The sequence below is a fragment of the Falco naumanni genome, chromosome 11, assembly GCF_017639655.2.
Source record: "Falco naumanni isolate bFalNau1 chromosome 11, bFalNau1.pat, whole genome shotgun sequence".
Classification (NCBI taxonomy): domain Eukaryota; kingdom Metazoa; phylum Chordata; class Aves; order Falconiformes; family Falconidae; genus Falco; species Falco naumanni.
The window spans coordinates 25,377,019-25,399,922 of NC_054064.1; the positions used below are offsets into that span (position 1 = coordinate 25,377,019).

The 22,904-nt window shown below is 53.2% G+C and overlaps 1 protein-coding gene across 5 annotated transcripts in view; it reads right to left on the reverse strand.

The window, feature by feature from the left end:
• Nucleotides 1-21,442, reverse strand: part of MOB3C (MOB kinase activator 3C) — a 38,794-nt gene extending 17,352 nt beyond the window's left edge. For 2 of the 5 annotated variants that reach the window (XR_005830189.1, XM_040610904.1), the window contains exons 1-4: nt 19,950-21,442; nt 19,706-19,763; nt 19,069-19,232; nt 11,518-12,017 (exon numbers count right to left, since the gene is read on the reverse strand). Coding sequence is in view for 4 of the 5 variants with exons in the window: in XM_040610904.1 (XP_040466838.1) it covers nt 11,518-11,935 (418 nt within the window). In the remaining variant the exon portion in view is untranslated. The other 3 variants (XM_040610903.1, XM_040610902.1, XM_040610905.1) reach the window with 3 other exon arrangements.
• Between the last annotated feature and the right edge of the window lie 1,462 nt (nt 21,443-22,904).

The window sequence follows — 22,904 nt, forward strand, 5'->3', positions numbered from 1 at the left end:
TTGTAGTTTAACCCTGATTGCATCTCACGGGAAAATCTGTTCATCTTAGATTCATCCAGACCCATAAATCATCTCCTGTTGCATGTGAGTCACTGGCATTGAAAGCCTATTTAGCAATGTCAGCCTCTGCTTTGGCTGTTAGGTGCTAATTATTTAAATTAGCAAGCACCGGTCAAAGGAGATGACACCATTATGGGCTTATATCAAGGCTAAAGAAGTATGTAATGAGGAGTGGTGGTGAGGAAGACTTAACAGAGGACAGAGTGATGCTGAGCTGCCATTTTCTGGAGCTGAGGGCCATTGTGATAATATAAGTCACAATCAAACTCTACAAAATAATGTAGATGCTGTTGTCATCCAAGTCTCCCCTGATTAGATCATCATCTCCATCCCCCCACATCACGATCAGAGCAGGCAGGCAGCAAATTGACTGATACAAATGAAAGCAGAGGAGTAGAGCACTTAGCACTTAGGGGCAGGGGCATCCGCCCCTCTCCACCCCCAGATACTCCTAAACAGACAGCTCATGCTGGGACTTTTCTCAGCTCTTTCTCTCTCTGGGTCTTGCCTTGCTGCTGGATATGGCCATTTCTGCACCCAGCCCTTATCACAGTGTGCTAACTGCTGGGTTCCCTGTTAATTGTTCTCCCCATTGCAACATGTCCTCCCTAAGTCAGACCACACTCAACTTTGCCTGTGACACACTTGCTTCTCTTACAGAACCATGTGCATTTTCTAGTTTATGTGCCTGGGCTGTCTGGCCTCTGCTTCCTACTAGTCGTGCTACTTTCAAGGATTCTTGCTCTCTGCTTGGCTAATTGCTTCCCAAGGGAGGCTGCAGAGAAACTTGGGAGCTCCAGCTTGGCCTTTATAGCTGTTGTCTGGAGCTACATGTCCTATTGGGGCTTGCCTTCCTGCAGCTTCATTGTAATTCACACTAGGATCTCAAGCAGGGACCTTAGTCTGCTAATTGGAAAACTCAGGACTGTGCAGAGGAGACCTTGGGTTCAAATCTGACCTCTAAAAGCCATGTGGACACAACTGGCTGGAAACACTTTGATGTGCAAATTGCATTAGAGCTACCAAGACAGTATAGAGGGACACCATGTTACGGTGGTCCTGAGGATACCGAAGAGCAATTCATAGACATGGCAGCAGAGGGAAAGTTTAAGGAGCGTTTTCAAAGGGTAAAGGTTTTCCTCAGTGTTGCTGGGAAGTTCTCTCTCAGAGCACTAAGGCTGATGGTTACAGGATGGAAAACGTGGGTGTGCTTCTGAGGTAGGGTGGCTGAAAGAGTCCAGAGAGGGTGACTGCACTGCTCGGAGTCCAGCCCCCACCTGAATCTACCAGCGCTGTGTTCAGCCCATGCCACTTTCACCCCCTCCACCTCCCCATCCCTCGGGCATCCTTACCAAAGGCTCCAGCTCCCGATGGTCAACGAGGCTGAACTCCCTAATGAAGTAGTAAAAGTGCTTGTAGCAGGTGTTGACGTGAGCCTCAGCACCCATGTTGATGATGCTGTCAAAGTGGTGGATGTAGACATGGACAAAGACACGGAAGAGACGGGTGAGGATCTTAGTGCAAACTTGCTGGAACTGCTTGGGGAAGGGAACACCTGCAAAGCAGAAGCAAGTTGGAAGCCATTTGACCATTTCCAAAAAAACCCAGCTAGCATTTAAATGTCACTCATGCTTAACAGGCAGTCATGGATGATGAGGAAGAGCTCAGTGGCTAATGTCAACAGCTACACCAGGGCAATGTGCCATCTAGCTCTCCTCACAGACTTCCTCATGGCACTCCCAGCAATTTCACAGACATGGTCTGAGGATTTGGGGGATTGCCCTAGGAGAGAAAATTTCTCATCCGGTGGAGGAGGCCATGTCTCTCCACATCTGTCTCTATGCACAGCAATCTGGCAGAGGATCCTTCAGCCTACTCTCCCTGCCTTTCCCCTACAAGCCTGTGCAGACACAGCATAAGTCAAATTGTATTTACCCAGGTCCATGAACAAAACCAAACCTCCTTCCAGCAGAAAAGACACCTTCCTTGGTTCTCTGAATGAAAAGAACAGCTCATACTGTTTTTCTTCCCACACACACCCTCAAGCATCACCTTTGATGCATCAACAGAAAACAGGTGGGTTTGCTACCTTTTTTCCTGATCCTTGTTTCAAACAAATGTCTCATTAAAACAGGAAGAAAACTGCCCATCTTAATCATGTTTAGGTTGTAATTTCATTGCACCTGTCTGATGCGCCCTCCTGAAATGTCCTCCCCGGTTGTTTGAGAATGGGTCCCGCCACACCTTGGTGTATATTTAGCCGTGTCCCACCCAAGGACGCAATTTCGTACCCTGCATTTCTATCTGTTTAAATGCACTGCTATCACAGTGAAAATCTCAGAAGTGTGACACAGTCAGTGTCAGCAAGCCTGGGGTAAATCTCTACAGGAAGCATGGCTTTGAAACCCTGAACATATGTTTTTTGGGAGAAGGAAAATGAAACAACTGGAATTTGTTTTCCTGAAGCTTCTTCCTCTCCCCCGAGCAATTCAATGCAAATTTGCAAAGAACAAAATAAAAACCTCCCTTCCCACGGTTGTACCAGCCTCCTCCCTTAGCTTCTTATTAATGCAGCACATAACCTCTTAAAAATCTTTCCAAATAATCTCTGCTCAACCATAGCCAGTTCACACATTTTGCACCGTGGAAAGCATCAGCAAATCTCTCAGCTAAAAAAAAAAATTAAAAATGGTAATTTTATCTTTGAATCTTTCTCATCAGCCTTACTAGGCAATTAAGCTCTTTTTCTCAAAGGCTCCTGGCAGTTTTGTTTCCCAGCAGCAGTGCCATGCCTCTCTCCTCTGTGGGAGGCAAATGCAAAGGACCCGTGCCTCCAACATCACGCGTGGAGCCTGTGTTTTCAATGGCCAGGGTTCGGCGGGTGCCGAGTTCAGTACCGCAGCCCTGAACAGAAAACGATCTTTGGTGTAAAAGAGTCACCCTGAGCCCAGCCTGGTCTCCCTTTGCTCCCTGCATGGCGAGGGTGCGGCAGGCAGGGCAGCAGCGCGTTGCTCACGCCACAGGCAGATGCCCCAGCCAGCACTTGGAGGAGGACACGTAGCTCAGCTCAGCATAACACGTAGCTCAGCTCAGCATAATGTGAACACAGAGAGGTGGTTCGGGGACTGATTCGTGGCCGCTGCCGTGCAAAATGACGAGCAGGCTGCAGCCCCCGGGCTGCTCCCCCAGCAGGGACCTCCACATGACCCGTTTCACTGCCAGGTCTAACAGATCCCGTTAGGACTTTCGGGGAACGGTGTTTGCATCTGGCAAAGTACAACCAGGCTGTCGCCATGCCAGCAGCTTAGAGATGGTACTGGAGATCTGCTTCTGCCCCACACCCTTGACTGCAGAGCTCTCCTTGCCTGCCAGTCGGATAAGGGTGGGGATGAGAGAGAGATCTCCAGGTTTCCCTGCAGTCAGGAAGGACACGACGCTTTATCAATGGCTTCATTTGAGCTTTTTGCACTGAGTGAGAATTTGCTGAGCAAAAAAAAAACATAATCACCCAGCTGGGGACTCAGACATGTAGTTAGGGTGGCCCCTGCAGACCAGCGTTGAAGAACCAGTCAAGAAACATATTTTTTTTAATAAAGAAAAATTCATCGCAGCAAGTAATTTTTGATGAACACATATTGCCGGGCCCTGGCTGGGGAATACATGCTGTTCTGAACAGCCTGTCTCCCTGGGACCAGAGTCGAGCAGTCGCTGCTGGGAAGTCAGCAAAGTGCCAGCAGGCAGCCAGCAGCATGTTTGTGGCCTCGAGTTTGTCACTCCCACTCGCCTAGTGCCTCCTCCGGTCAAAGCAGGCAGTGAGGAAGAACTCAGACCTGACCAGCTGCCAGGAGTTTATTGCCAAACTGCAAAGAGCGATAGCGAAGGAAAGCAGCAAACCATAACCCAGTCCTGAACTCAGAAAGAAGCAGGACAGTGAGTGGACAGATCAGAAGGATCTCAGGCTCCAGGGCCGACAGCATCTGTGGTCCAGATGTTGCTGTTAGATGAGCCACCTCTAGAGCTGGCAGATGGTGGCAAGTAACTTTATACCACTTTTGTCCTGAGGTTAGCCAGGAACCGTCTTGTCCTACAAATCAGCTGCCAGCAAGTCTTCATGGACAAGCTGGCAGCTGAGAGACTTCGAGGTGAGACACCTCCAGCTACATCCTGCGCTCTCCAAAAGCAGCTCGTGCATCAGGGAACAGATATTTAGCATAAATCAGAGAACAGTTTGGGTAGGAAGGGACCTTTAAAAGTCATCTACTCCAAATCTCATGACCATCAGCAACTATGAGAGCTGCGGAGATACCTAATACCTAATGATGCCTGGAAAGATACCGTCAAGCTTCCAGGACCTAAAAGTACCCTTTGGGCTACCCAGCACTGTGCTTTCACATGAACCCAGCAGCAGCAGGTCCCGGGGGGTGAAGCTGGGCTGCTCTTCTTTGTGTCCATCACAAGGTGTCAGTGTGTGGCCACCCCCTCCAGGCCCGGCCAGGCTGTAGTGGTGGCTGGCTGTCACTGATGGACTTCTGCAGGTGACCCCTCACCCGACCATGTCACGGACACCACCACCCACTATGGTCCTTTGGGTCTAGGGGTCACTGGGGTCCTGCTCTGGCTCTTCCCCCCGGCATCACCCCTCTCACTCATGCACATGCCCAGGGAGGCAGGGGCAGCCGCAGCAGCACAGGACACGACCCTGGGCCCTGGGGTCCTGCTTCCTCTGCTGGTGCTGCAGCCATGTCTGTGTGCCTCTGCCAGGACCCTCAATACAGGCTACGGATGCTTGGACCCTGCATCTGGCACAGGGGCCTGTGCCAGCTGATCAAAGCGCTTCCCCACAGGAAGGAAGCAGGGTGGATATCTGATAAGCAGGTTGCCTCTGCCAGCAGCAAGTCATGCCTTGCTGCTGATCTCCACTGACTTGGAAAGCAAGCCACAGCAGCCACAGCAGGCACTGGCCACGCTGGCGAGGAGCTGGAAAAATTCCCCATCCCCTCGCCCAAAGCTGAAAGGAAAGGGCTTTCCAGTAAAGGCTGCATCTGACCAACCTGGGGAGAGCAGCAGAAAGATCTGGCATAAATATGACTTGCCCTAGGTCATAGCTGCTGGCGCAGCGGATGTCCAACAGACAAGGCATGTGACATCCTCTCCAGCGTGCAAGGGGACACAGCGAGAGCAGGCTGTGCCTCCTCCCTGCAACCAGGCGCACACTGCAGCCAGCACGTCCCAGCAAGGGGGAAGCCCTGGGACAGGGATCTCAGCACTGGCCACACACTGGTCCTGCCCTTGCTGATGTTTAGCTTTAAACCGAGCAGCTGAGCTCCCATAAGTTCATTTCAGAGCCATCCTGGCTGCTACAAGGGGTCACCCTGACAGCAAGTAGGGAGCAATGGGGCCCCAGGCATGAAGGGTGGCAGGCTGCTCCCCTCATGGCTCCCACCTCCCTGTCAGGCTGGGCCAGGCAGTGGCAGAGAGACCCCAGTAGCAGCCAATGCACCGATAAGCAGCACCTGGGAGCAGGGCAGTGGTGGCTCTTGCTTGGGGGACTTCATCTTGGAGGTGGTGCATGGTGGCATAAACCAGCAGGAGTAGCAGCTTGGTGAGATGCACGGATGAGGCTGGTGGGATTGACTGCATGGCTGAGATGACCTTGTTAGCAGATGTATGGCACGCCAGGGGAAAGTCAGGATGAAGCCCCAGGTTTTGGCAGAGCACCCTGGCAGGTGCTGCTGATGGGGTTTGCTTCACGCTCCCAGCCCTACACACATACTGGGACCCAGCAATGCCATTCCACTGCATCCCACTGATGCTGGTCCCAGCTGCCCCAAGGGGCAGCAGAACACCACAAAACCCACCTGGGCTGATTGAAAGGCATTGAAATTACTTTTACATTTAATTCACTGGTGCTCACCATCCAGCAACCTTGGAGAAAGCAGCAGCAAACCCACAATCTGGCAAGCAGTAACCCTCTGACTCTTGCGTGATGACGAGGAGGGGACCACAGGATGCAACGTGAGCTTGCTCAGATACTGGGAAAAAGATTTATACACAGGGTCAGCTCTTCTCCTCCACCCATGATCACAGGTGTGCACTAACCAGATGCTCCACACAGACCAGACAGCCAGCGGCTGGGAGCATCACCTGTCCCAGGACGGAAACGCAGCCCGGTCCCAGGAGGAGTGCAGCAGAGCAGCCATCCACAGCGCAGCAAAGGGAGAACCTTACTCATGCTCCAAGCCAGGGCAAAAGCTGTCAGGTACAATTTCACTCACTGCAACACAGCCAAGGCACTGGCAAGCAGCATGACTCACAGCCCTGAAATGAATTAGCACCTTCAGTTTACCTTGGATGTTTTGCTCCAAAACCCCCAAGATGTGATTTAATGCTCTGAGAAATCTGTTTTCCCTACTCTGTGCTGATTGCTTCAAAACATAAGGAAACCATGTGGGACCACATGTAAAAGGAAATGAAAATGAGAGGTAACAAAGTGCCTGTGCATACGGAAAGGGACTATGAATGGCTTTTGGATCTCTCCTGCCATCTCTCCCATCCCTAACCCTCATGCTCCAGCCAATTTAATTTTTTCATGATGAATCAGTACTGGGAAGCTATTTTGCTTCTTGGCAATTGTATTTTTTTCCTCTGCAAAAGCAGTAATTCAATGAACTACATCATGAATTATTGTTGTTGTTGCTATTTCTCTACTCCATTTTGGCCACCATGGTGTTCAGTGATTCATTTTTTCCTAAAAATAAGTCTTTAAAGCCCCATTTAAAACTAATGGCATGATGGCAGCTGCAAGCTGGTGTGGTGTTAATTTTGGAAGAAAATAGGCAGAAAAAAAGACAAATCATGTAAAAAATAGCCAGCTGAGAGAACGGCAATAATTAGCTGAATTCTGCACATTTTTCTCCTGTCGTTATGGGGAGAAAGTATTGGATCATTTTGCACCAAGTTTTCTCTGGTTTTTATAATTGTTTTGGGACCACGCTTGAATGGCAGAGCTTGAGTTTTGAAATGCTTTCCAAGAACTCTTCCAAAATCTCCTGTGACTGATGCTCTTTAGAGCTGCAGGCACATTTGGCAGAGAGCACGGGGTGTTTCCGGCGCTGAGTCTGATCCAGACTCTGCGTCTGCTCTGATTTAATAACGGAGAGGTTTCAGAAGCCGTGATGGTGCTGATGTAGGATGCCTGGCCTTGTGCAACCAGCAGTCTGATGCTGGGCTGACCAGTGCCAATGCAGCCAACTGCCATGGGCCCGGCAAATCACATCCACCCTCTTCCCCAGTGCGCTACTGCCCCACAGCACCTCCCTAAAACCAGGCACCACAGAGCAGAACGATGACTGGGAGGAACCAATATTTTCCAGGTGGTAATTTGTTCATGTGGCCACTCACTGAAGAAATCTACTGATATAGTTTTACCAGATGGTAAAAATACACCTGTAGAATCATTTATTCTTTTCCCTGCATGGGAACAACATTCATTCTCCATCTAAATGTATTTTTCAGGACAGCCACATTAATTGGAAGAGTGGAAACAGAGTGCTAATGTATGCGAACTGATACAGGTCATCTGGGAAAGCTGCTGCTGCTGTAGATTTATAGTGATCAGGATGGCATAGCTCACTCCATGCAGGGATTTGTCTCATCTTGACTGGCAGACAAACAGGTTTCCGCTCCAGAAGAACGATTATACAACAAAGTCTTTAAGTGGGACCGAGCCCTGCAGGTGGATTTCCCTGAGGTTGGGGAAGACACAGTATCTCTCCTCAACCCCTGCTTCGGTACTGCCCTGCTTGGCAGCCCCCCCCAGCCCCACAGGGATTTTCTACTGGTGCAAGTGTGCCATCCGAGGGCTGTGGTCCTGCTGGTTAACTCTGCCAGGTCACAAGCTGTCTGCTGGCATCAGGCTCCCTTGCTGCTGTTTTGGATATCAGCTGCATACACTCTGCATCGCACAGCTTGGCTAAACCAAAGGTGTTTGTCACCCAGGTTGCTCTGCTCCCCTCCCACCTCTGACACATGCTGAAGGACCAGATACTTTAGTGGTGCATATCAGCCCAGTTCTACTCCAGTCACCGAGAGTTGTGCCTGTTTACCCCAGCCAAGGACTCCCTCATGATGCCAAAGGATGCTGTAAGCCCACAAGCCAGTGAACCATCTGTGCTCATTTCCACCTGAGCCTCTCAACCCAGCGTGAAGGATTTCCCCCCTTTGACCCATGAAATACCTCTCCCTTAACTGCCAGCGACAGCCATGAGCGAGCCCCACTGAATTTCATGCTGCTTCAGGCTTTGTGGCTTTTGGACGGAAAAGGATGCTGAGGTTAGCCTCAGGCAACATCAGCAAATTTGGGGAACACTTGCTGTTTCTTAAAAAAAAAAAAAGATAAAAAAGAAAAAAAGAAAAAGTCGATTTTGTCTGTGGTCAAGTGGCCTTAGCCAGGGAGACCTTTGTAACTGGGACAGTTTTATTGTGTATAGCAAAGAGGGGCCAGGAGGTAAAGCTGAGATGCACAAGGCTCATGAAACACCTGCTGAGATGGTGGTCGGCTGTCCCAGTGGACCTCTTTGGTACAAGCAGGAGTGGAACAAACCTTCACGCTAAATCCCATCTCTGGTGCTAATATTGAAGAGCCTCACTGCAACTCCAAAGCATGAAATACAAAATCTCCCCTCCTCACCTCATCAGACTCCTTTCCCCTCCTTAAAACAGCTCACATCTCCCCTATGTCCTCTCGGTGCCTTATTCCCCTTGTCCTGGGTCTTTTTGCAAGGGGTTGGCTCCCTAGGAGGAAGGCTGAGCATCCCTGTTTTTTCACCTGGTCCCTGAGCCCTGCATCCCTCCCCGCTGTGCATCCCCCAGACTTGCCCATCATCTGGCGAAGCAATGAAGAGCAGCCTGGCAGGAACAGGCAGATGTGACATTTCCCTTCAGCCAAACACCTCCATCTTCTGAAATGCCAGAGCTGCCAAGCAATTACCCAGCACACAAGGCAGGCCACTGAAAGGCAGTTAATTGGGGACACACTGACAACAAAGTGCCACCAGCTCGCTCCTCCCCCTGCCTCCACAACAGCCTTTCATGCATTTTAAAGTGTGATCTCTTTCCTAAGAGAACTAAGGGAACTAAGCTAAGTTTCCTTTCACATGTGTGAGGCCAGAGCCTCACGCTGGCAAGGGGACTGAAGTCACTCAGGGACACAGGGGTCCTCGCAACAAAGAGGTTTGGAAGAGGCACGCAGGAGTGGCTTTGGAAGAGAAAAAAATGGGTTTGCCCCATGACTGTTTGCAGCCAGCCCATTCCTCACCCAGAACTGTCCCCATGCCAAAACAAAAGAAATGGAAACCAGAGGCACCAGCCATTCCTCCCCAAGTTGAGATGTGCTACACTTCAGAGGGAGAAGTGCCAGAAATCAGGTGAAAACCAGGAGGGCCACGATTGTACTTGGGTTTTGCATCGCAGAGGGAGATGAGGGGTAGCAGAGGGTGCTGCGACGCCACTATCCCTCCCCAGCTGCCTGTATTCTGCTGTATTAAGACTCCTTGTAGCTCTGACTCCCCAAGGCAGCTTTCAAGCATCACATCCCAATTCCCACCTGAAAGGCATGAAATTGGGCCAGGACACTGTCCTTTCTGGATGGAGGGAAAACAGCGTAAATCCACGTCTGTGCCCCTGCTTTTAATGGTGCGCAGAGCTTCTCCTTGGGAACAAGCCGCTTGGGGAAGAGGCAGCCTGTACCCTGTGGCTGCTGTTTCGCCCCTCGGCAGCAGCAAGCCTGTGCCCAGCTGCAGCCAGAATCAACGTCGATTTTGTTGTCCCCAGCAGAGCTGGGGCTGCCGGCACAGAGCATCCTGCGCTGACACTGTCAGCCAGCCACACATCCAGACTCCTCCATCTGCCACGATGCGTGGAACCCACTGAGCCCACGAGGGAGGGATGCCTCCGTGGCACAGCAGATGCCCCCAGTGAATCCCAGGGGATGGCTCCCTGGCGTGCACTGAAGGCAGCCTGTCTGCCTGTCCTCGCCCAAGGATCTGGCACTGCACTACCCAGCTCTGCCCCAGACTGCTGGCAAGGGGAAGGCAGCAGCAATTGCCTGCAGGTCTTGGCTTCAGGTGATGGAGGGAGAGAGAAAGAACCCCCCAGAGGGGCAGTTGTACCACCATAACCCCAGGCAAAGCCAAAGGAGCCAAGTCAGACCAGGGGTTTGAGGGGCCACCCCGTCCCAGTGGCCAAAATTAATAGTTAACCAGCCTACCAGCACTGCCTCTCCTCTTGCCTGCAGAGAGCCGCAGCCCCTCCAAGCCTCCAAGGACCAGAGACTTTCTTGAAAAAGACACGCAGCTAGATGCTACAGCACAGCCAAATGGGGCTACAGCAGTCAGTGGCTGCCAGCAATCCCACATAGACCATTTTCTTCAATGTTTTCCAGCATATTAATAAAAATCCTGATCCAAAACTGCACTGATTTCATACAGCTCTGTCAGCTCTGCTGCTTGAAAAACCAAAAAAGTCAAGCAGACTTGCAAAACCATGCTTGCCTTCCCCCTCCCCCCTGCACTGAAGCTCCTTAAATCTTCTTTTACGTTCAAGTAGCTTTGTGTTTCATCTGAAAAGCAAGTGCTCCAAGGCATAGCCTGAGGCTCTGGCAGCCCCACCAGGTAAGGCATCAGCTCCAACCCTTGAACTCATCTCCCCAAACAACAAGAAAGCGGCTAAGTAGCAGGGCTAATACTAGCCTTGGCAGCTGCCAAGCGCTGGAAGTCAGCAGCAGAGGGGTTAGTTTGCAAGTTGTGTTGCCTTTGGCAGCTGCTGCAAGCTCCTAAGGCCCAACTTTTTGAAGGGCGCATCATATACCCTGGGGGTTGACAGCTGGAAAGGCCAGATCCCCGGGGACAGGCATCTCCACTCAGGCAACACCTCAGCTAAATAGCAAGATGTGATGTATAATCAGGGCTGAGATGAATTAGCATAGATGGAAAGGAGCTGAGAAGTGAAGCAGCAAGGTGGGACGAGGGTTAGACCTTGGAACCATGAACCTACCTGGAAAACTAGAAAGAAATTGAGTCAGTTGAGAGAAGAGCATGCTGCAGGGGTGTGATGACAACTCTAACGAGCCCAACTGTGGCTCAGCTCCTTGAGGAAGAGCAAGGAAGCTGACGACCTACCAAGCCTCAGTTTTCACAAGCGCAGCATACCTGGAAAAAGTGCAAGCACAGAAAAGGACAGCATTGTTTTCCACATCCCCTAGGAGCAGGAAGAGGAATGCCAAGCTCAATTAGCAGCAAAGGGGAATGGGACAGATACCGAGGAACACCTGGAACAGGAAAGGCCGCGATCCTTGAGGTTGCAAAGCTTGGCAATACCAACCCTGAGGTGCACCGGCAGCGTGGGAAGCTGCACCAGTTACGACCCCAGCCTTCTTGTGAAGAACCAGCACACACTCACCTATCCTGGTGGGGAAGACGTCCTCGTTGTTAATGAGCATCTCAATCCAGTCCATCAGCATACACATGTACTGCGGAGCCGACAGCTTGGTCGGCTTCTTGTATTTGCTATCATCCTGCCACCTGTACTCATACTTGAGTCCACCGGACATGATGGGGCAGCTTTTCTCCGTGCAGTACTCCGACATGGTGCCGTAGATGAGGTTGATGCGGTTGAAGAAGTCCACTACGTGCACAGCGATCCAGTCATTGATGCTCTCGCCAGGAGGCAGCTGCACCACTGCTTTCAGGTCCAGCCCGGACTTGAGGGAGGCCTGGGCTTTCTTGTACAGCTCAAAGCGCTGGGTGCCCGGCTCAAACTTCTTTCGGGGACGAAACGTTTTGTCTTTGTTGAAGACTTGCTTGAGACACAACGCCATAGCGGGCAGGGCTGGCCAGAGGGAGGGCAGAGGCTCAGCGCAACGTGAAACCCAAGTCTGGGGTCTTCAGGGGCAGAGGTTTCTGGGAGGAGAAAAAGACAGATTTTGGTCACATATGAAGCCAGCTGCATGCACAGGCACGCTTGCAGGGACGAGTTCGCACCAGGATGCTGACTGACCCTGCTGCTCTGGCAGCACACGGGGACGGAGATTTAGGGTGAGTTCCTGGCCCCTCCACACCCGCCAGGGTGACCTGGAGCAGCTGCTGCCACCTCGAACAGCAGCTCCCAGCACTGGAGAGTGTGAGCGCTGCCACACATGCCCTGTGCAAGGCTTGATGGTAGACAGAGCCTTTCCTCCCTCCTGAGCACACCAGGCTCAGCAGGCTTCAGCCGGCCTCTTACCTCCAGGGCTTTTATCAGTAACCGTTGCAATAAGGCAAGAGCCGTGATATTGCCAGAGTTCACCAGCCTCGGCAGTCCCAACCTGGTGGCCGTTTCCTCTTCCAGCAAAGGGGAAGCATTTATTTCCCAGGAAGTTCCAGCACAAATAATCCCCGACCCTGCCGCGGTGCCTGGCAAGCAATGCCCCAGGGACCACGCTGCGACTGCAGCTGGCTGCTGGTTCACACAGCCCCAGCACTGAGATCAATGGGAAAAGGGGGGATTATTTTTGTTGTTCTGCCCCGTCCGTTTGTCCAAAAGAACAAAACCCGCATCCAAAGAAGGGAAATGGCAGCTCTGCACAGCAACACGATGTGCCAGGATGCAGCCGGCCCTCCAGGCATGCACACAATGCACACAGGAGTGTTGGTGGGTGGCGTGGTGAGCTGATGCTCCAACTGCCTGGGTCTGGAAGTCACAGCTCAGCAAAGCGCTGAGCTCACCCCTTCCTCTCTGAGGTTAGCAGCACAGACCAGGGCTGCGGTATTTCCCCTTTTTTTTTTATTTTTTCCCTTTTCCTCCCTGAAGCTCCAGTGGAAATCCCATCCACCCCAGGCTGTCCTGGACAGGCTGAAATTGTGCATTTCATTAACCTGCACTCATGCCCAGTGGTGGTAACATGAGATCAAGGCCCCCTTGTGCTAAATGCTTTGCTGGGGCTTCGGGAAGAGAAATCCTCCAACAGCCTCCCCCCTTACAGGAGGAGATGGAAAAAGGCTTAAAAAAAGGAAGAAAAAGATTCATGGAAAGGGGAAGTGACTTACCCAAAGTCACAAGCAGGAGGGGATGGTGCCCTAGCAAAACTTGGATGCACATTCACCGTTAAAAAGACAGCTTTTAGCTAAAAGCTTGCTATATAAACTTTTGTTTTCTAAACTTAGTCCCAAGCCACAGGCAGATCCCATTTTGCCCAGCAGAGACCAGCTAAACACCTTACAAGAGAAACCCTATGCTTCCCTCAAAGCCCACCCACAGGGGCATCACTGGGAGACGGCAGGACCTCATGATCATTCCAAACACTGGTAGGATCTGCCCAGTGGGGATTTCTACACCACAGCCAGCACGTGGCTGTGAGGGGAAAACCCTGGTGTGGGTGCAAATTCTCACGTGGGTGGAAACCCCGGCATGAGTGCCGTTACGTTACTGCACTAACCACTTTCCCGCAGGCTGGAGTGGTGCTTTGCCACCAGTATGTAGCTCACAGCATGGTGGCACCAAATCCCACCATGCTCTGCTGTGTCCAGGTACAACCAGACCTGGAACCGTAGGGGTTTAGGTGCTTTTTGTGCCATGAAGCAGGTCACAGCCATCACGCAATGTTATGCGGTGTGACTTTAATAGCAGGGTATCTACAAACCTTCCCTAGCTCGTGTGGCTGGGTGGGTATTTTTTAATGGCTCCAGCCCTGTTGTCCTCATGTATTGCCAAAGGGCAATGATGAGGGGATGTTTCTTGGATGCTTTTCCCTCCCCTGTCCCAAGCAGCTGACCCCAACCATGTCAAAGAACTTGTTCCTCACTTCAAAAAAAAAAAAAAGAACCACGAGCTCTCCAAAATGCCAACCGAGGAGCCGGCAGTAGGAGGGGAGGTGTCTCTGGTACAGCAGCCCAACAGAGGCCAGAGGACGCTGGGCACAGCAAGGTTGTAAAGAAAAGCCCTTATCCGGGGCTTCCCACCCGGCTGTCAAATATTTGAGGCACATCCTGTTGATAACACCTCTAAAAAAAGCCTCCTGGGGATTTTGCTAGTCCATAACAGTTTCTCAAATACGTACATATACATACATATATGTTTATATATAACTACTGCAATGGGGATACTCATCTAGTAACATAGGAAGTGCTGGGATATCCTTCAGGACGAGGCATCCAGCAGGGTCTGCCCGGGTGGAGGTGGGCGTAATGGGGCGACCAGCGCCCGGCCCTGCAGCCAGCGTGGGAGGGAAGGGGCCAGCAGTGCCTCTGCTGCTATCACACCCCCCCCCCAAAGCACTCATTACCAACTGGCTCTGCCACCAAGCCAGGACATGGGGCTGTCCCTGCCTTGCTGTTGTCCATACTTTCATATGTGGATTTTTTTCCCCTCTCTCCTGTCACACCAGCTGGTGGCAAAGGGCTCTAGCTGAAACATGAAGGCCATTAAAATAAGCAAAAATAAACAATTGTGCTCCTAATGAGAAGTCAGGATTTCCCCATCTGATGTTTTGCAGCTTCCCAGGATGGGGATGAAGCAGCACCCACCAATCTGTCCTGCAGCTCACTCTTCCCTGTCCCCCCAGCAGCCCCTTTTCCTAGCACCCAAATAAAGCCCTGTGACTGCCACCCCGCAGGGCTGGAAGGGCATCAGATGGCACCATGCCAAGACTGTGTCCTCGGTCTCTTTTCTGGGAAGATGGAGGATGAACAACTTGGTTATCCCCATGTCTATACTGGACCAACCCCACCAGGCTGCACAGTCCCTCCGGGTTAACATCAGTACAGACAGGGCTTGGGATCTAACCTAGGAGGTTTCCCTGGGACTTCAGCAAGGCAAGTCGTGCCAGCAGACATTCCTCCGTGTCACCATTTCTGTTGGCCTCGGCTCCATTCGCTCTGCTCCAGGAGCTATTGCTGTTTGCAGGCTCTCCCATGCAGAGACGGGGTTGTTTCCGGGGTGATGAGAAGCCACCCCGGCAGATGATATCCCATCAGATGTGTCACTTGCAGGGGCCATCAGCAGTGAAGTCAGTTTCCATTAATACTGGGGGCTGGGGGGGGGGGTGTCCCTGTAACTCATCCCACAACTGCATCTCTGCATCACTCTGCATCATCCACAACTGGATCTCTGTTACCCTGCAAGCTGCTCTCACCCATTAGGCAGGTGGGAATGTGCTTCATGCTTCAGTGCCATTCAAATAAAACACCAGTTCAAAAAAAAAACCAAAAACCAAAACAAAAAACAACCAAAAAAAAAAAAAAAAAAAGAGCAACAGACCTGCTAAGTATCTGCCAGGTGTCTTCCTACCATTCCTGGGAGTGGGGAAGCAAAACCCGTTGCTGCCCAAGTGCTCAGAGCAGAGCTGTCCCCTGAGCCCACAGGATTCCAGCGTGGCATCTCTGCTCCCCAGGCAGCAGTGCACACCGGGGCAATGAGCAGTTTTGCTTTCAGGATCCTCATCAGCATAACTACCAAATTACCAAGTCATTAAAAGGCCTTGTCAATCTAAAATGGAGAAAAGTGTTCTCCAGAAATTAAATTCAATGCAAAGCCAAAAAACACATCCTGGGATTTCCTACCCGAAGAAGCAGAGATAGGCACCAGACAAAGAACAGATCTGTTGCCTACTTCGCTCCAAAGCTTTTTCCGTCAAGAGAGATCGAAGTGCAGGGAAGGATGTGAGCAGTGGAGGGAGGGAGCTGCACAGAGGCCAGGACCAGGGCTTGAAATACCAGCCACGGCTCTTGCAGCTGGGGTGCTGAGATGGGACATATCAGCTTGGAGCAAACAGGCTCTGCAAAGTCACGGATGCCCCAGTTTCCCCTAGGGAAGGGACCCAGCACCTGCCCCCACTTTATGGGAAGAAAAGCAAAGCCCTTTAGGAACGGTCCTGGACACGTCCTGAGTCTAACTGGTGGAAAAGGGCATCAGCAGCAAACACAAGATGAGATTTTCCCAGTGTCCACCTTTATGCATCTGACTCGGCCAGTGCTCTTCCATCACCAGCCAAGTATTTGGGACAGATCCATGTAAAGAGATGGAAAATGGGAGATTTTCCAAGGTTTAGCTGCAGCACAGAGTTCAGCTGAGCCTGATGTTCAGGGCTGTCGCATTCCTGGAAATCAGGCTGTGGTCCGCTGGGGCTTAGGGTGGGACAGAAGTCCCGTCCAAGTCCAAATCGCCACTCGCACTGCCTGTTTTGGGAAATCCAAAGGGCGAGCTGCCATTCAATGAGCTTAAACAGCAGCTTTCTATGACATGACCGTACACATCCCGCTGCCAGCCCGTGCCAGCAGGGCCTGGACCGGCGCCGCGGCGGCAGCCTGCAGGTCTCTGCCTTAGGTTCCCACGTGCAAAATCAAAGCTTCCCCAAGAGGAGCCTTGGCAAAGGCTGCAGCCCCCCTTCACTGCACCGCAGTTCCCATCACGGGGTGGTGCCAGCACCCTGGGGGCTCTCACATCCCTTTCTGAAGCATCTGCAAACCCCCAAATCAAACCTCACCCTGCTCCTAGGAGCAGGCAGAGAATGAAGCAGGCAGCCACGGAGCTGGCGAGTTTCTGCGCTGTTACCCTGTGTCCTCACCGAGGACAGTCAGAGGAGCATGAGCAAAGCTGCTGGGTGGAAAGAGGCAGCTGCTTCCCGTGGGATGTCCACGCCATGGATGCTCGGTGCTCACCCCCATCCACGCTCCCAAAATAGCCTAGCTTTGCAGAGGGCTGGCTACAAACCCAGCTGAGCGGCCACAAAACCTCGTCCACAGCTGTGAAGGCTGCTGGCTTCAGTCCTGCCCCTGTTTTTACCAGAAGCAACAGAAACAAAACTTAGTTGAGTTTAGCAAGAACCAAACGAGCACAGGGTTAAGCACCGCAAGGCCAAGGCAGAGCTGCTGCCAGGGATGTAGCAGGCAGAAACACGTGAAAAACTGATTTCCTAGATTGCTGGCAGACCCAGAGATGAAAGGAAATGAACTGGACGAGAGGGGTATAAGTTCAGGGTCAAACTAAGCCGCTAATTTCAGATTTGAGGGTTGTTTTGGTCTTTTACTTAAGCTTTTTTTTTTTTTTTTTTTTTTATCATTTGAAAACCACAGAGGAACACAGCAAGGCAAAGGCTTTGTTGTAAATTAAAAACAACTCTGAAAGGTCTGTTTAGAAACTGCCAAAACAAAAGGGGAAAGCAGGCAGAGCAGCAGGAGGGGGGCTTCCTCCCCCGGGTCCTGCAGGCGTGACGCAAGGTGTGGGTTTGACCCCAAGTAAGCTTTAGTCAGAAACTCAGCAGAAAGGATCAGTCAGACACACTGCCAGTCTTCTGCCTCAGTTTCCCCAGTTTCAGAGCTGCTTTCCCTCCCCAGGCTGCCTCTGTATTAAGGGCTGCAAAAGCAAAAGCTTCAGGGGGAAAAGTGCTTTGCAAGCGCCCCTGGGAAGCATTCATGATTATGGAGGGTAAGAAGAGAGAAAGGCTCTGACACCTGCACCTCCTGTGGCTCCGGTGCTGAGCACATGCTCTCTGGATTCAGCCCCAGACGGTTACACACTTGCACAAGCCTCTGACTGGAAACCGCAAGCGGCTGCTTCAGCTCCCACTTCTTTTGGAAGAGGCCGTGGAGGGAAAGCACAGGTCCATGCAGCTCCAGCCACTCAGAGCAAAGTGTAGTTTAAATAACTACCAGTTCTGCACATCCCCATCGGGCTTCCCCGGGGGGATCTTGCCTTCAGCCACCTAGATCTCTACTTCTGCTTCCCTGCTTTAGGGGATTCCCTTCTGCTCACCACAGGCAGCAAAAAAGTCCCCTCTTGCCCCGTCCCCAGTAGAGGAGCAGGACAGGCATCAGCTCGGTCACCCTCTGCCAGAGCACCAACACAGTCAGCCAGCCTCCAGAGGGACAGCCTGACCAGAAACCAGCTGGCCCTGGGGCTTGGCTGGCTTTTCACTGCTCTTAGGAAGCATCGCTGTCTGGCTGCTGATTTGACAGCCCTGTCTCTGAGCTTTCCTTCTAGCCCCAGAGGAATCCTGTTGCAAAGTTTGGTCTTCAGCCTGTCCTAGAGCATCTCTGCAAGCAGGGCTTCCTCTTGGTGGACTTGCACCCCAAAGACCAAAGCAGCTTTCCCCAAGCAATCCTTGAACTGCAGCCACCCCAGCCCCAATCCAGGCAGGGGCTGTGGGTGCACGGTGCTCCCAGGGAAGGGAATGTATCCCCTGTTTTCCAGCCTTTGTAATAGCCACGCCTGGTTTTAATTGTCTAAGGAAAGGGGGCTGCAGAAGGAGGATGCTGGGGAGCACAGTCTCGGGGCACTGGCCCTGCTCCCTCTGTGCTTCCTGCTGGAGCCAAGCCCCAGCTGGGCTGTCCGTGAGAAATGGGGTTATTGGCTGCTGGTCCCAAATATAACCCAAACGATGGAAAATTCCAGGAAACGAGCCAAGACAAGATGCCGGGAGGAAGATCAAGGCCCAGCACGCAGGCTGGGAGAGCTGCAGAGAAGCCCTGGGCTCTCAGCATCATCTCTCTACCACCAAATCCTCCTCGTGCAAACCTCCTCATTGCAGCAGAAACCCGCGAGAGGTGCAAGCATCCTCTGATGCAGCCCCTCAGCACCCATCTCTGGAGCAGCAGCAGGACTCAGGCTCCCCGCCACAGCTGGGGGTAGCTGCTAGCAAGAAGCCATGCCAGTGCTTCCCCTGGCTCATGTGGCACTCGAAAATTCCCAGCTCATGCAAAACAGACCCAGCATAGCTTCCAGGAGTGGGACCACACACACTTTGGCTGCCCCCCCACTCTCCCACTCCTTGTCCTGCCTCCCTGCCACAGCACCAGCAAAACAGCAGCTCCCTGGGGACCACAGCCTGGCCCAAAGGTACCAAAACGTTTTTTCCTGAGTCACCCAAGATGCCTCTAAGCAGAAAAGCAAAGCCTCATCTCTCCAGGCTAGAGACAGCATGTCCAGTTCATTTTGGGGGGATGATACCATGGGGCTGGGGGGGCTTTTTAGGGGTACCTCATTCCTGGGGGCTGAAATCTTGCTGCTGCCACCAGTGACTTGCTGGGAGTCCTGCAAAGAGGTGTCCGATGGCCTCCGTGGCACCCGACTGCTGTGGTTCAGTCCCAAGAGTGATTACTCCACCATCAGAGCCATAATCCCAAACACCAGGAGCTCCAGGCCTGTGAGCTCAGGGAAGAAGAGAGGAGGAGATAAGCCAGCTGCTGAAAACCCATCTCCACTGCTCGCTTTCAGCCAGTTTCCCCTGCCCACAACTTTCTGCCCTCCCTCTGACACCAGCAGAGCCACTGCCAGGACTGTCCCAGCGGGGAACGGGTCCCTGCCCACACCGCGTGCTGCCTTCCCTGCGGGTCCCGCTTCCCCGGCGCGCTGCCGGCCAGCTCCACTACTGCCTGCCCTGCCGCCGCTGGCTCCCAGACCCTCCCGCATCCCCCAAACAGGCTCCCCTGGGATTTACACGCTGGCAGCTGAGCCGAGACACGCTAGAGAAAGGGGAAGAGCCTTCTGCAGGCATCTGTCCCTGGCTGGGCAGAGGATTGCTCCTTCCCAGGCTAACCCCAACCAGGTCTCGCCCAACCCGTGCTTAAAAGCACCCCAGGAGCATCCTCAGGGGTTTTCCACCTCCACGACTCACCTCATCCCCTGGCACGCCCGGCTTCCAGCCCCAAATCCCTTCACTGCGATTTCTGCTCCTACCGAGGAAAAAGGAAAAAAACCCCAAACTTTAAAAACTAATAACGACGCCTCCCCGCTGGGACTGTGGGCGGTTCGGAGCTCGCAGCGGCAGGGAGAGCTGCTGCGCTCCGGCACTCGCCGGGCTTTTGGTGGAGAAACCCAGGGCCGAGGGTTTTTCTCCGGCCGTGATGTCACATCCTTACCCCGCCGTCAGCTCCAGACGTCCCTGGAAAACCCGCCGGGAAGCCTGGCTGGCAGCCCCCACGGCGGGCACACGCTCACGGCGAGCCCCCACACCCACGCTCCATTCCTGGATGCTGAGGTCCTTTTTGGCGCACGGCCCCGTGCTGCTGGCTGGCTCCGGGCTTTCACGGGACAGCAGCTTGCTGGGGGAAAGGAGATGAAATCCTGCAGTGTGTGTGTGTCCCCCTCATCTTCTGCAGTCTCGCTCCCTCCATCCTTCCCCCCTCTGCACGCACACTAAAATCAGCCGGAGGTTTCAGTGCCAGGCCAAGCTGGACGCTGTCCAGAACAGAAAAGCCAGAGAGGGGAAGGAAAAAAAAAAAAAAAAGGGAAAAACTTCGGCTGCAGAGAGCAGACTTACTTTCTGTCGGTCTCTGAGGTGGGGTGAGTTCTGAGCTGTGCTGCGGTATTTAAATACCACTCGGGGAAAGCAAGCCTGTGCCAGCACGCTCTGCTCTGCGCCGAGAGGAGCGGCCAGCCGGCGTGGGGCAGCTTGGTGGGGGCTGGGACTCCGGTTGGGGCTCATCCTGGGTGGGGATGTAAAACTGGTGGTGCACCCCACGTGTGATGCTGACGGGTGTTGCAGCGGGGTGGGAGGCAGGAGCATGGCCCTAGCACTCCTCATCCCCTTCCTGGCGTGGCGGTGTGCTTCCCAGGGGAGCAGCGCGGCTCAGCCGCGGCGAGATGAGATGCTAGCATTGCTGGAAACATCTGCAAATTGTTTGGAACTGGGACAGCTGTAGCGAGGGGAAACGTTTCTAGGCTTTGCTTAAAAGTGCGTTAAACTCAGGTTCAGCCAAGCATTTGTAGGTGATGGGGCGAGCTGGGGAGCAGGGCGAGGCAGCGGTAAGGAGCAGGAGTGTGAGAAAGGAAACCACAAACCCAGCAGCCTGAGACAACGGGAAGATCCGGCTGCTGGGTGCATTTGTACGAAGCAGGAGGGTTTAGGATGAGGGGGTTTGCCTCCCTGAACCCTGCCCGGCTTCCCCTGCTATTGCCACCATAGATTTACCTTCTGACACCATGCAGGCTGTGCATCCAGTTGGACACATCCCTGCAGATCTGGACTTTCCCTGTAACAGGGTTTCTCAGTTATAGGTGATGCCAGGGTTTGCCCTTGAGGCACAATGTTCAGACACAGACTTTAAAAATAAAGTTATGAGCATGGTGATGACAAACACCCTTGATTGTCCAACAGCCTCCCAGAGCAGCCATGAGGGAGCGCAGCCCAGGCCCTACAAGGCATCTGCTCTCCATTCCTCTCTCTCTGAGCCGGTGCAAGGCCCAGCACAGCACTGGTTTTGTGCTGCAGGTGCAATACAAACTATTTGCCACCTGCAGCAGCATCTTAGTAGGAGCAAAGGAGACATGGGAAGACCCATAGCAGCAGGCAGATGGCTTTCAGCCAGAGCCAGAGGGAACCGAGGCTTGCACACCCCAGCAGCTCCTTGCTTTCCTACCTGTCACTGTTTGGGACATGGCTGAAGGGCAGGTCACGGGCCAGGAAATGGGACAAGGACACGCGAGGACCTGCGGGATTCACCCCTGCTGGGCACCCCCTGCAGCGTGAGGTGGCTGTCTCACACCTGCGGCACGTTTCTGCAGAGAAGATAAAACGCGGCGGAGGCGAAGCACCCTGCACACTCGGCTCCGGAGGCAGGAGGGAAGCACGAGCTGTCACACTCACCCGTGCGGCTGCGTCCCACCGTGACCCTCAGGTGATTCAGTACAACAGCCGTAACCCTGAAAGCTCGTCTCTGCGTGTACACCCACCCCCAGACCTGCGGGCTGCTTTATGGAGGCAGAGCCTTTACCCCCCCAGCCTTGCCCCGCTCCCGAGCAAACCTCCCACCGTAGCCAGCCTCAGGTTGAAGCAACACCCCTAAAATCAAGATCCAGCTCAAGCAGCCCAGAAGACTCTTCCCGGTCACTGGCAAACCAGCCCCTTGTCTGGCTCCAGTAGGTTCAGGCAGCAACAGCGGCTCTGCAAATCTTTTGTTGGCACCTGGGGGAGTGTCCCCAATGCTGGATGCTCCCTGCTGGCACATCGCAGCCGCGCCAGGTCCCAGCACGGGCTGAGTAATGCTACTGTCCTCCACCCCAGGGACCCAGCAAGCACCAGTGTCTGAGCTTCTCCTCAAGGAATGCAGGAAACCACAAAATGTCCTCGGACCTCACGAGCGGGAGGCGGAGGTCTGCAGAGCAGATGTAACTCCTGACAGCTAATGCCAAGCCAGGAGGAAACTTTCAACAGAAACCTCAGCAGAAAACGGGCACAAATCCAAAACTGAGGGGGCTTGGCTGTATAGCAAAGACCCTGAAAGGAACTCACGGCCAGGATTTACATCCAGGCAAGACAGAGCCAAAATACTTGGAGGTGAGATGGGGTCCTCCCACCCACAGCAGTCTGGAGCCAAAGGAGAGGGGCCTGGAAGATAGCAGGGGGCTGAAGTTGCATCAGCTGCAGCCCTACAAGTCCACGGGGGTGAGCGGCACCTCCTCATCAGGGAGTTACTCCCTTGCATGGGGTTTTGGAAACCTCGCAGAGCAGAGAGCCCGCAGTCCCCGAGCCACCCAGGGTCCCAGCTGCAGGGAGGGAGGGCAAGAGTCACTTGGAAGAGAGGAAAAAGTCTGAGGGGCAGGACTGGGGCGGGGGGGGATGTGTTATTGTGAAGACGGCATTTGTCTGGCCCGGAGGAAGGAAAAGGGGGGGTTGGCCCCACTCCTGAAGGCAGGTGCATGACTGAATTTATCAGGGGGAAGGAAGCGGGGAAGGAAGCAAGCCTGGAGTGCTGGACTGCTCCATCGGACCTCACAGGCGGTCATGGAAAGAGGCCCAAGGTGGTGATGCAGCTTCAGGCTTGGCAGGACACAGCTGCACTGGTGGGGGGTGGGTGCTGCAAGCCCCCTGCAAG